The 12,936-nt window shown below is 46.2% G+C and overlaps 1 protein-coding gene across 2 annotated transcripts in view; it reads left to right on the forward strand.

The window, feature by feature from the left end:
* The first annotated feature begins 1,655 nt into the window (after positions 1–1,655).
* LOC137374716 (E3 ubiquitin/ISG15 ligase TRIM25-like) overlaps positions 1,656–12,936 on the forward strand; it is a 41,603-nt gene continuing 30,322 nt past the window's right edge. Inside the window, exon 1 of one of the 2 annotated variants that reach the window (XM_068041264.1) lies at positions 1,656–2,286. In XM_068041264.1, coding sequence (XP_067897365.1) covers positions 1,726–2,286 — 561 coding nt within the window. In that variant the 5' untranslated portion in view covers positions 1,656–1,725. The remainder of the gene's footprint in view (positions 2,287–12,936) is intronic. The other variant, XM_068041263.1, reaches the window with a different exon arrangement.

Consider the following 12,936-nt stretch of genomic DNA (forward strand, 5'->3'; position numbering starts at 1 on the left):
GAACCCTCACTATTTCCTCTTTGAATGACTCCCTCTGATCTGATGTCAACTTTCCTACAAGTAGCTGCTTCCAGTCCACTCTGGCGGGATCCTGTTTTATCATCTTGAAATCGGCCTTCCCCCAATTTAGTACCTTTATTTCTGGCCCGTCTTTGTCCTTTTCCATAACTACCTTAAATCTTACAGAGTTATGGTCACTATCCCCGAAATGCTCCCCCACTGACACTTCTACCAGCAGTCCTGCAGCCGCTCCATGACATCCTTGACCCTAGCACCAGGGAGGCAACATACCATCCTGGAGTCACATTTGCAGCTACAGAAATGCATATCTGTATCCCTTACGATAGAATCCCCTATCACTATGGCTCTTCCACTCCTTTTCCTTCCCTGCTGTGCAGCAGAGCCATCCGTGGTGCCACGAACCTGGCTGTTGCTGCTTTCCCCTGAGAGGCCATCCCTCCCAACAGCAGTATACCTGTTTGAGAGGGGGATGGCCACAGGGGACTCCTGCACTACCTGCCTGCGGCTACTACTCCACCTGGTGATCACCCAGCCCTTTTGTGCCTGTGCAGCCATTACCTGCGGTGTGACCACCTCACTAAACGTGCTATCCACGACATCCTCAGGATCACGGATGCTCCACAGTGAATCCACCCGCAGCTCCAGCTCTGTAATGTGGGTAGCCAGTAGCTGCAGCAGGATACACTTCCTGCACACATGGTCATCAGGACACTGGAAGTGTCCCTGATTTCCCACATAGCGATGGTGTCGAGCTTCTCGAGTGTTGTTGGAGCTGCATCCATCCAGGCATGTGGAGAGTATTCCATCACACCCCTGACTTAGAGTCATAAATCATAGAGTTATACAGCACAGAAACAGGCCCTTCGGCCCATTGTGTCTGTGCCGGCCATCAAGCACCTATCTATTTTAAAATAAAAACAAGAAATGCTGGAACCACTCAGCAGGTCTGGCAGCATCTGTGGAAAGAGAAGCAGAGTTAACGTTTCGAGTCAGTGACCCTTCTTCGGAACTATCGATTCTAATCCCATTTTCCAGCACTTGGCTGGTAGCCAGTATGCTATGGCGTTTCAAGTGCTCATCTAAATACTTCTTAAATGTTGTGAGGGTTGTAGATGGTGGACAGACTTTGGGGAGTCAGGATGTCAGTTTCTAGCATTCCTAGCCTCTGACCTGCTCTTGTAGCCACGGTATTTATGTGGCTGGTCCAGTTCAGTTTCTGGTCAATGATAACCCCCAGGATGTTGATAGTTGGGGATTCAGTGATGGTAATGCCATGGTACATCAAGGGGAGATGGTTAGATTCTCTCTTGTTTGCAATGGTCATTGCTACTTCCCTTTCCCGCCGGGTCCCATAAAATCCCAGCCCACGTTACAGATACCCTTCATTTACTGATGCCACTTGTCATGTCACAGGTGGGTACCTGTCCCAGTGCCCTACCCAAGATGGCAGCATCGGAGCACCAGGGTTCATAGGGCAATGAGTGAGCCAAAACTACTGTTCATGGGGGAATGGAAGGACTTAAATTCAGCCTTCTTGTATTTTTACTGCTCAGTTAGTGCTGAATTGAAAGGGTTAAACTTCAACCAAATCATGAAACTGAAAGCAAATATTTTCACTCCTTCCAGTCAGTTTTTTTTCTTTCACATCCTGGTCTGGTTGCACAATATCCTCTGCGTAAAGGCTCTCGTTCAAGGGTTAGGAAAATGGAAACTGGAGCTTTAGCAGAGGAGTTGACTTGTGCTGTGTGTCTCCTGGTGTACCAGGACCCTGTCATATTGCCCTGCCAGCACAGTTTCTGCTTGAAATGCATCAAAAATGCTTGGGCACATGCAGCATGTCAGGGTGGAGTCAGCTGTCCTCAGTGTCGCAGGCAATTCAACCCCAGGCCCTGTCTGGAGAAAAACTTCACCCTTTGTAACATCGTGGAGAAATACAACCAGTCTCAGACTGCTGCTGAATGTACCCCTGTTATGTGTGAGTACTGCATTGACAATCCATCTGCAGCTGTGAAGACCTGTCTCAAATGTGAAACGTCTTTTTGTTCTTTTCATTTAAAACCACATTTGACAAAGGAGACTTACAAGGACCACACCCTGATCGAACCTATAGCTGATTTAACAAAGAGACAGTGCGCGAATCATAAGAAGATTCTTGAATATTACTGTGAACAGGATAAAGAATGTGTGTGTATATCCTGTACAGTAATAGGGATACACAAATCCCACACTCTGCTGAGTCTGGATCAGGCAGAAGCTCGAATCAAGGTGAGCATTTCTTTTCGAGAAGCTGGGGTAAAGGGCCAAAGTCCATACTGCAGAACACTATCAGGATTGAGAAGAAGAAATCATAATCAAACATTTTAGTTCTAAATGTTTTAAGAATAACCCAATTGAAGATAAATCAGAACTGTTGATGATATTACAGCTAATTGCAGAAGGTCAGTAGTCCAGTATTTTCTTGCTCACACTGGGCTGAGAATTATAGGGCTGAATTTTATGGGCCCCCCTAGGGATGGGAGCAGAGGTGGGCGGACCATAAAATTGCATGGGAAGGGGGAGGGGGGGGGGGGGGTGGGTGGTTTGGTTTCAGAATGCCCCGTTGCCTTCCTGACGCCTTGGAATTTAGTCCAGTGTGGGGAAGGCCAAAGACCAAATGCCAACTGATTGGCCACTTAAGGGCCTCTTCCCGCCGCCACTGGCATTTTACCAGTAGCTGGTGGGGAGGTCACACAGTAAAACAAGGCAATCTGTTACTCACAGAGGGCCCCTGGTGGCAAAAGTCGCCCCTCCACTAACAATACCCCCTCCCCCCCCCCCCACTGTACCCTCAACGACCATCCTCCCTGCCCACCCTCGCCAGGGCCTGTCGTAATGGCCCCAGCAACCCCACCACACTTACCTGCATCCAGGGCTCTGGAGCTGGTCCTGGTCCCGGGCCTCTTGTAGTACCAGCAGTAGCTACTGCTCCAAGTGGCGCTGCCGATACTACTCAGCTGCCAGCCCTCTGATTGTCCGGCAGCTGTTGGAGGTGGGATTCCCATCCTTAAAAGGAGGGACCCCGCCACCGGCCAGTTAATTGTCTGAGCGCTACGAGATAGAGCCGGGGTGGGGATCTCTAAAGGGCGAGGCAAGGTCCCCCTTACCTTTTGGGCCCAGTGTCAGGACACTTGCCACCTCCATAAAACCCAGCCCATAGAATCACCACAGCACAGAAGGAGGCCATTTGGCCTGTTGTTTCCATGTCGGCTTTCGACATGAGTAAGTCAGCTACTCCCACTCCCAAACCTTTGCCCTACAAATTTTTTCACTTCAGGTGCTTATCTAATTTCCCTTTGAAAGCCACATTTGAATCCACCTCCATCACACTCTCAGCAGAGCATTCCAGATCCTAACCACTCGCTGTGTCCTCTGACTCTCGACCCTTTTGCCAGTGGGAAAAGTTTCTCCCTATCTATTCTGTCTTCACCAATCATAATTTTGAACACCTCTATCAAATCTTCTCTCAACCTTTTCGTCGCTAAGGAGAACAACTCCAGCTTCTCCAATCTATCCACCTAACTGAAGTTCCTCAACCCTGGAACCATTGTCATGAAACTTTTCTGCACTCTCTCTAAAACTTTCACATCCTTCCTAAAGTGTGGTGCCCAGAATTGGACACAGTACTCTAGTTGAGGCCGAACCAGTTTTTTATACAGGTTCACCATAACTTCCTTGCATTTGTGCTCTATGTATCTATTTCTAAAACCCAGGATCCCTTATGTCTTTTTAACAATTTTCTCAACCTGCCCTGCCGCTCTCAATGATTTGTGTACATATACCCGCAGGTTCCTCTGTTCCTGCACCCACTTTAGAATTGAATCGTTCATTTTCTAGTGCCTCTCCTCATACCTCCTATCAAAATGTATCACGTGACACTTCTCTACATTAAATGTCATCTGTTACATGTACCGACCGCTGCGGAACTCCACTGTATACCTTCCTCCAGTCCAAAAAATAACCTTTCACTATTCGTCTGTTTCCTGTCACGCACCAACTTCATATCCACACTGCCCCTGCCCCTTTTATTCTATGAGCTTCAACTTTTCTGGCAAGCTTATCGTGTGGCTCTTTATCAAATGCCTATGGAAGTCCATGTATGCCACATCAACAGCATTACCCTCACCAATCCTTTCTGTTACCTCATCAAAAAACTCAATCAAGTTAATTAAACATGATTTGCCTTAAACAAATCTGTACTCATTTTCCTTAACTTATCCACATTTGTCCAAGTGACTGTTAATTTTGTTGCTGATTTATTGTTCCGAAAAGCTTCCCACCACCGAGTTAAACTAACTGGTCTATAGTTGCTGAGGTTACCCTGACACTTTTTTTTTGAACAAAGGTGTAACATTTGCAATTGACCAGTCCTCTAGCACCACCCCTGTATCTAAGAAGGATTGGAAGATTAAAGCCAGTGCCTCTGCAATTTGTATCCTCTGTGTCCTTGGATGCATCTGGTGACTTATCAAATTTCAGCACAGCAAACCTTTCTAATCCCTCCTTATTATCAACTTTTAGCCCATCCAGTGTCTCAACTACCTCCTCTTTCACCATGACTTTGGCAGCATCTTTTTCCGTGGTAATGGCAGATGCAAAGTATTCAACCTGTACCTCAGCCATAGCCCTCTGCCTCCATGCGCTGATCCCAGTTTTGGTCCCGAATCAGCCCCACCCCTCCTTTTACTACCGTTTTACTATTTATAAAACTATAGACTTTTGGATTCCTTTTTATGTCAGCTTTCATTCTCTTCTCATATTCTCATTTTGCCCCTCTTATTTCCTTTTCACTTGTATTATCAACCTGGCTTTGGTTTCCCAACTTTTCCCCCTCCTCGGAATGTACCTGGACTGGACCTGAACCATCTCCTCTTTAAAGACAGCCCCTTGCTCCATTACAGTTTTGCCAAATAACTTTGATTCCAATTTACCCGGGACAGATCCATTTTCACCCCATTGCAATTCGTTCCATTTGTTCGTTGGTGTCATCTTCTACCCAGAAGGTTGACTGTCATGGATCTCCATCTTTGTCTGTCCTGTGCTTCCCTTACACATTCCGCACAGCTCTACTGTACTGCATCTAGTCCATTATATCCGTCATCCATTTTCTCCTCTGCTTCCCTCTCCTGCATTTTTCATCGATCTTTCCTTCCAATAATTATCTACCTTCTGCTCTAATCAGCTGACCAAAATGTTGTATCTTTCTCTCTTTGGTGTTGTCATGCCAACTTGCTTTGTTAAATGATTATTTAATCCACTGACCGGAGATCTGAATTTTTTTGAAGAAGAAATTTAAAAGGAACAGATAAAAAAGAAGATTTTGCTAGCAGCTTAAGATGGCTACCTAATTTGCAACACTGTATCCTACATTGCAAGAACTGTGAGGAGGGAGACAAAATGGCTACATGTCTCAGGAAGTTTAAGGGAGCTGCTTGATAGGGCGGCACAGTGGCGCAGTGGTTAGCACTGCAGCCTCACAGCTCCAGGGACCCGGGTTCGATTCTGGGTACTGCCTGTGTGGAGTTTGCAAGTTCTCCCTGTGTCTGCGTGGGTTTTCTCCGGGTGCTCCGGTTTCCTCCCACAAGCCAAAAGACTTGCAGGTTGATAGGTAAATTGGCCATTATAAATTGTCACTAGTATAGGTAGGTGGTAGGGAAATATAGGGACAGGTGGGGATGTTTGGTAGGAATATGGGATTAGTGTAGGATTAGTAGAAATGGGTGGTTGATGGTCGGCACAGACTCGGTGGGCCGAAGGGCCTGTTTCAGTGCTGTATCTCTAATCTAAATCTAATATAATCTAATGATCTGGCTGAGGCAGAGGTGGTAGCCTCCCCAGTGGTTTGAGAGATACTGAAAGGTCAGGGAGGCAGAGCACTTTCATGAAAAGGTAGGTCTCTGGCACTTTTCCTGACTGTGTGGTGACCCAGTCCATGGCCAAACAAGTTCCGTCAGAGGAGGCTGAACTGGCACTGTAGACAGATGACCTGATTATCTGGTTATCTGGAACCTTCTTTGGGAAGTGAGAGGACCCAAAGGATGGATTAAACAGGTCGACCTTGGTCGAGGCTCAGCAGGTCAACCCAGGGTTAAAAAAGTTAGCACAGTCTGCCCAAACTGAAACTGGAGCAGAGGGAGTTCCAGAGTGTTTAAAGGATGAGGTGCTGATGAGGAAGTGGAGACCCCCTCACAGATTTGTAGATGAAGAGTGGACAGTGGTTCACCAGGTCGTGGTGCCACCGAGGTACCGTAGGGAAATATTGAGAATAGCCCACGAGATTCCAATGGCTGGACATGTCGGTATCAGAAAAACCCAAGCCCGCATCAGACAGCAGTTTCACTGGCCACAACTCCACAAGGATGTGGTGGAATTCCGTAAGACTTGCCACACATTCCAGGTTGTGGGGAAGCCTCAACCTGCAATGAAACCTGCACCCTTGATTCCCATACCGGCTTCTGGGGAACCTGTCAGCAGAGTGCTGGTAAATAGCGTGGGGCCCTGCCGAAAACAAAAGGGGGCTACCAGTATCGTCTCACCATTATGGATGTGGCTACCTGATTTCCAGAGACTATCCCTCGAAGAACTATCTCTGCCAAGGTAATGGTGGAGGGGCTAACCCAATTCGACACCCGATATGGGCTGTCTGCTAAGATCCAGTCAGACCAGGGCACAAATTTTATGTCCAGTATGTTTCAAAAGGTCTTGGGTAATCTGGACATAACCCAGCTAAAGTCCTCAGCCTACCACCAACAGTCACAAGGGCTTTAGAGCCTAAAGATAATGATCAGGACATACTGCTATGAGTACCCCTATAACTGGGACAAAGGGCTGGGATTTCTTCTGTTTGCCAGCAGGGATTCACCCAATGAGTCCACTGGCTTTAGTCCCTTTGAATTAGTTTATGGACACGAGGTGAGAGGTCCTCTAAAACCAATCAAGGAGAGATTTTTAGGACACAGGGATGAATCTTCCCTGTTAGACTACACCGCCATGTTCCGAGAACAGCTCACAAGAGCCTGTGCTCAGGAACACCTAAAAACCTCCCAGACAGCTATGAAAAGGCAGGTGGATAAACAAGCCAATTCCAGAACATTTCAGCTCAGTGACCATGTGTTAGTGCTATGACCAATACAGGGTGAACCATTGACAGCTCAGTTCAGTGGCCCATACAGAGTAATAAAGAGAATCAGCCACATGAATTATATAATTGACACCCTTGATCATAGGAAAAAGCAAAGGCTGTGCCACATCAATATGCTAAAATGGTATCACAGCCGGGAAGGGGACAAACAAGCACAAGTCTGTCAGACAGTCAGGAAAGAGGAGGGTGAAAGGGACAGTGAGGATGAGTTACAGGGAGGCCTGGAGGATTCCCAAATCGAAATCCCTACCATCCGGTGAGCTAACACTGAAATGTTAGGGAAATTAGACACCGTACTCTCCTATTTAAATGCAGAACAGAGAGGAGACCTAACAAGGCTGCTAACAGCATTTAAAGGGATCTGCAGGGACAAACCAGGGTGCACACCCCTAACACTACACGATATGGATGTGGGAGAGACCCCTCCCATAAAACAAAATCCCTATCACCTAGGTCCCGGGAAACTGACCCAAGTTCTGGAGGAAATATAGACTGAAGAGCTAGAAATTAAAGATTTAAATTCTGAAGGGAGACACAGAAAAGCTCATAAACCAAAGGAAAACCCGAAGCCCAAAAAGGTTTTTGAGGCAGATTTGGAGGGTGGTGATGGTGGTGATGACTGCATGTCAAGTATCCTAACTGAGGAGGAATTGTGGGCCAGACTGGATGAACTGGAACAATAGAAAGAGATTCAGGATGAAATTGATAGGTGGGCTCAAGTTGCAAGGAAGAAAATCCAGCACTGGATTAAAGTACAAAATGACTATGAAACACTTCAAGACAGGCTTAAAACCTTGCCTGATAAAGTGTTTTATGATGTTATGGTGCCATTTGGCCCACCTGCATTTATCCCAGGACAACTAATCCACACAAATGAAGTCACCATTTTACGAGGTGACAGTTGGTTTGCAAAGTGCTCTGCAAAGCAAACTGTTGGCCTGATGGAGCACAGGAAAAACCATGTACAAAAAGCACTGGATGATCTTCACAAAGTTATGAATATCTTTGAATTCAGGGTTGAGTTCACTGATGTAAAGGAACTGGGAAGGGAAAGCATTGTGGAAATGCATAAGGAAATTCAGTGTATGCTGGAGCACAAGCTGATTGAGCCCAGTCAAAGCAGTTGGAGTTCGCCACTTGTGTTCATGGCCAATCCCCGATAAAAAAAATGAAACCCAAGTATGGCTTTGACAGTGAGACTGATGAGTGTGCGTGTACAGTTTCTTTTTAATTTATGACCTCATAATGAAATGTCCCTGTTGTCACATCTCATTTCTCATGGTGGGGAGGTGCCACACCAACTTGCTTTGTTAAATGATCACTTTATTTAATCCACTGACTGGAGATCTGAAATTATTTTTTTGTTGAAGAAATTTAAAAGGAACAGATAAAAGAAGACTTTGTTCGCAGCTTACAATGGCTACCTAATTTGCAACACTGTATCCTACATTGCAAGGAGTGTAAGGAGGGAGATGAAATGGCTACATTTCCCAGCAAGAGCCAAGACCCAGGAAGTTTAAGGAAACGGCTTGTTGTTTTTCTTTTTAGCAAGAGAGAAATATTGCTAACTATTATGTTTTGAATGAGTGAGTGACTGTCATGTGACAAGCCCCTGTCCATCTGTGGTTTTTAAGCTGGTATTTTCTCTGAAGGAAAGGGGGAGCTTCTGGAATCTGACATGTGCAGACCCTAAGGGGGGAGGGGGAGGGGGAGGGGGAGGGGGGGGGGTCCCTCTCTCCCTTTCCATTCCAGCTTGAAAATTCCCAATCCTGCTTGTTGACTGACCATACTCCAGTTTCAGTCAGAAACCCTGTTGGAGGAAATTATCCACATCACTGTCTCCAAGCGACCCACAGGAACAGTCATCTACTTCTTCAAACTAAAAGCCTCAGGATGACCAAATTCAGCTAGAAGCCAGCCGAATCACCAAACACCTTTTTTTCTCTGGACTCCAACTCAACCAATCTACTTTTCCCCACTCTGTAGCCTATTTATGTGTGTGTAAACCTCTAGTGTGTGTGTGTGAGAGTGAAAGTTGGCGTGTAGTTTATTATTTCATTAGTCCAGTTTAGGTACAATAAAGTTAAGCTCTTTCTTTGTAAACGCAAGAGCCCTGTCCAATTGGTTCTTGTTATGATCATAGCAAGTAAGTAATCAAATACCTACTGAATTGACCAGTACCATCTGTTATGGTCAAACAAGGAGAGGGCAAAGAGGGAAGCCCTTCGATCCCTCCTCACTTGACCATACCAATGTTATAACTAATTTCTTCTTTTCTCCAGTCATTTCCAGCACTTCCTCATTAGTCTTTCTGGCTGTGTAGGATATGCGGAACATCCTCCAGTATGTCCACATTTCGAACGCATTTGGCTTCTCAATAGTCTCTTTGTTTGTTGTCCATGTGTCCGAAGAAAATAACATAGCTGACAAAATGTAGCATCTCAGCATTCTTATCCTACGGTTCCATTTCAGTTTCTTTGATGTTAACACATCCTTCATTCTGACAAAGCTGATTTTGACTATCTCAATTCTCCTTTTGATCTCACAATCACATCTCCCATCATCTGTGATAATCTGCCCAAGGTATGTCATTCTTTTCACTTGTTCCAGTCTTGTCCATTTAATTCAATGTTCACTTCCGGGGTTAGGTCTCTGCTTATCACCATTGGCTTGGTCTTCTTCACATTCATTCTGAATCCATGGGCTGGATTTTACCTTAGGCGGACGGGAATGCACCACCGATGTAAAAGTTGGTGGTGAACCCGCTTCTGCCCACCACAGGGATCCGTCCCGTATTTTATGGGTGCCCAAGCTTTAATTGTCCCGATGCGGGACTTCCACCCACTTGAGGGAGGAGGTCCCGCCTCAGTGAGCTGCCGGCTAATCAGCGGGCAGGCAGCTCTTAGTCCCAGCAGCGCCACCAGGAGCGGTGGCCACTGCTGGGTCTGCAGCCCAGCTGACGCCATGGAGCCTGGAGACGAGGTAAGTAGAGAGGAAGGAGAGAGAAAGCAGGGAATTATAGACAGTCAGCCTGACGTCAGTAGTGGGGAAAATTCTAGACCCCATTATCAAAGATTTTATAGCAGAGCACTTGGAGAACGGTGGTAGAATTGGGCAGAGTCAGCAAGGATTTACGAAAGGGAAATCATGCTTGACAAATCTACTATAATTCTTCGAGGATGTAACTAGTAGAGTTGATGAGGGGGAGCCAGTGGATGTGGTTTGTTTGGACTTTCAGAAGGCTTTCGACAAAGTCCCACATAAGAGATTAGCATGGGATTGGGGGTAGTGTATTGCGATGGATAGAAAATTCGTTGGCAGACAGGAAACAAACAGTAGGGATAAATGGATCTTTTTCCGAATGGCAGGCAGTGACTAGTGGGGTACCACAGGGATTAGTGCTAGGACTGCAGCTATTCACAATATATATTAATGATTTAGATGAGGGAACTAAATGTAATATCTCCAAATTTGCAGATGACACAAAACTGGGTGGGAGGGTGAGTTGTGAGGAGGATGCAGCGAGGCTTCAGGATGATTTGGCCAAGTTGAGTGAGTGAGCTAATGCATGGCAGATGCAGTATAATGTGGATAAATGTGAGGTTATCCACTTTGGTAGCAAAAGCAGGAAGGCAGATTATTATCTCAAGGGCTATAAACTGAGAGAGGGGAATATGCAACGAGACCTGGGTGTTCTCGTACACCAGTCGCTGAAGATAAGTATGCAACAGGCGGTAAAAAAGGCAAATGGTATATTGGCCTTCATAACGAGAGGATTCGAGTACAGGAGCAGGGATGTCTTGCTGCAATTATACAGGGCCTTGGTGGGGCCACACCTGGAATATTTTGTGAAGTTTTGGTCTCCTTACCTGAGGAAGGATGTTCTTGCTATAGAGGGAGTGCAGCGAAGGTTTACCAGACTAATTCCTGGGATGGCAGGACTGATGTATGAGGGGACATTGAGTCGGTTAGGATTATATTCGCTGGAGTTCAGAAGAGTGGGGTGGGATCTCATAGAAATCTATAAAATACTAACAGGACTTGACAGGGTAGATGCAGGAAGGATGTTCTCGATGGTGGGGGAGTCCAGAACCAGGGGTCATAGTCGAAGGATACGGGGTAAACCATTCAGGACTGAGATGAGGAGAAATTTCTTCACCCAGAGAATGGTGAGCCTGTAGAATTCGTTACCACAGAAAGCAGTTGAGGCCAAAACATTGTATGTTTTCAAGAAGGGTTAGATATAGCTCTTGGGGTGAAAGAGATCAAAGGATTTGGGGAGAAAGCGGGAACAAGCTACTGAGTTGGATGATCAGCCATGATCATAATGAATGGCAGAGCAGGCTCGAAGGGCTGAATGGCCTATTCCTGCTTCTATTTTCTGTGTTTCTATGTAAGTTGGGAGTGGTCGTTTGTGGGGGGGTGCGTCTTGGGTCCCGGGGCTGGGTTGGGAGGTGGGGGTGGTCCTCAATTGAGCACCTTGTGCCCGACTGCCATGGCCCCCCCCCCTGGGGCGCAGAAAGGCCTGCAGCTATCACTGGGTGGCCTTTCAAGTCCCCAGCACGCCTGCTTGCCACAGGTAAAATACCCGTGGAGGTGGGAGAGGGCCCTTAAGTGACCATTAAGTGGCTACTCAAGGGCCTTGATTGGCCTCGGGTGAGCGGATCAATCCACCAAAGCCCCCACCCCACCCCCACCACCCGACTGCCATAAAGTTGACCGGAAGCGGGAGAGGGTCGGGTTGGCCTCCCGGAGCCTCCCTCTCAATATTACGCCATCCCCACGCCACCATCCAACCCGCTGGGGCGGTGTAAAATTCAGCCCCATATTCCACACTCCTTGTATTCACTTTGTTCACAACTTCCTGCAGTGTCTCTGCTGACTCTGCAACCAGTGCAGTGTCATCTGCCTACCTCAAGTTGTTGACGTTCAACCCAGTAATGTTGTAACCTGGTAGATCTTCTATGTCTCTGAAGATAGCTTCAGTGTACAGGTTGTACAGTTTGTGGGGCATAAAACATCCCTAAAGCACTTCTCTTTTGATTAGGAAACTGTCTGACAGGCTGCTATCAAGTCTCATCATTGCTGATGGATTCCAATAAAAGGAATTATCCTTTTAACATTCCTGTTAATTGCTAGTATTTTTAAGCACTCCATTACTTTCTGATGATAGACACTATCAAATGCCTTCTCATAGTCTATAAAGCATGCTGACACAGGTTTTTGCACTTTCCAGGTATCTTTCAATGACTACTCGCAAGTTAAAGATGCCCTCTCTTGTTCCTTTCTTTGTGTCTGAATCCTGAATATCATCTAGCTCTGCTTCTATAGACTGGTCATTTCTTTCCAAAATGATTACTAGAATCATTTTCATCACATGGCTCATGAGGCTTATTGTCCTATGCCCTGAACACTCTAGGGCTTTTGGTTTCTTTGGGAGCTTAATAAACACTGACTGCATAAGATCCTCAGATAGGAATCCTATTCTGTAAATGTTGTTGCAGAGGTCTGTCAATTTCCCAATGTTAACATCAGTCAGGGCTTTCAGTCATTCTATTGGTATCTCATTGATTCCAGCTTCTTTATTTGCTTTCATCTCTTTCATTGCTGCACTGTCTTCTGCCTCTATTATCTCTGGTCCTTCTCTTCCCTCTGATGGTACCAATTCACTTCTGTCTTCATCGCCATACATCTCTCTGATGTACTCCACCCATCATTTCTCTACACTTTCTATTTAG

This window comes from Heterodontus francisci, chromosome 10, assembly GCF_036365525.1.
Source record: "Heterodontus francisci isolate sHetFra1 chromosome 10, sHetFra1.hap1, whole genome shotgun sequence".
Lineage (NCBI taxonomy): Eukaryota > Metazoa > Chordata > Chondrichthyes > Heterodontiformes > Heterodontidae > Heterodontus > Heterodontus francisci.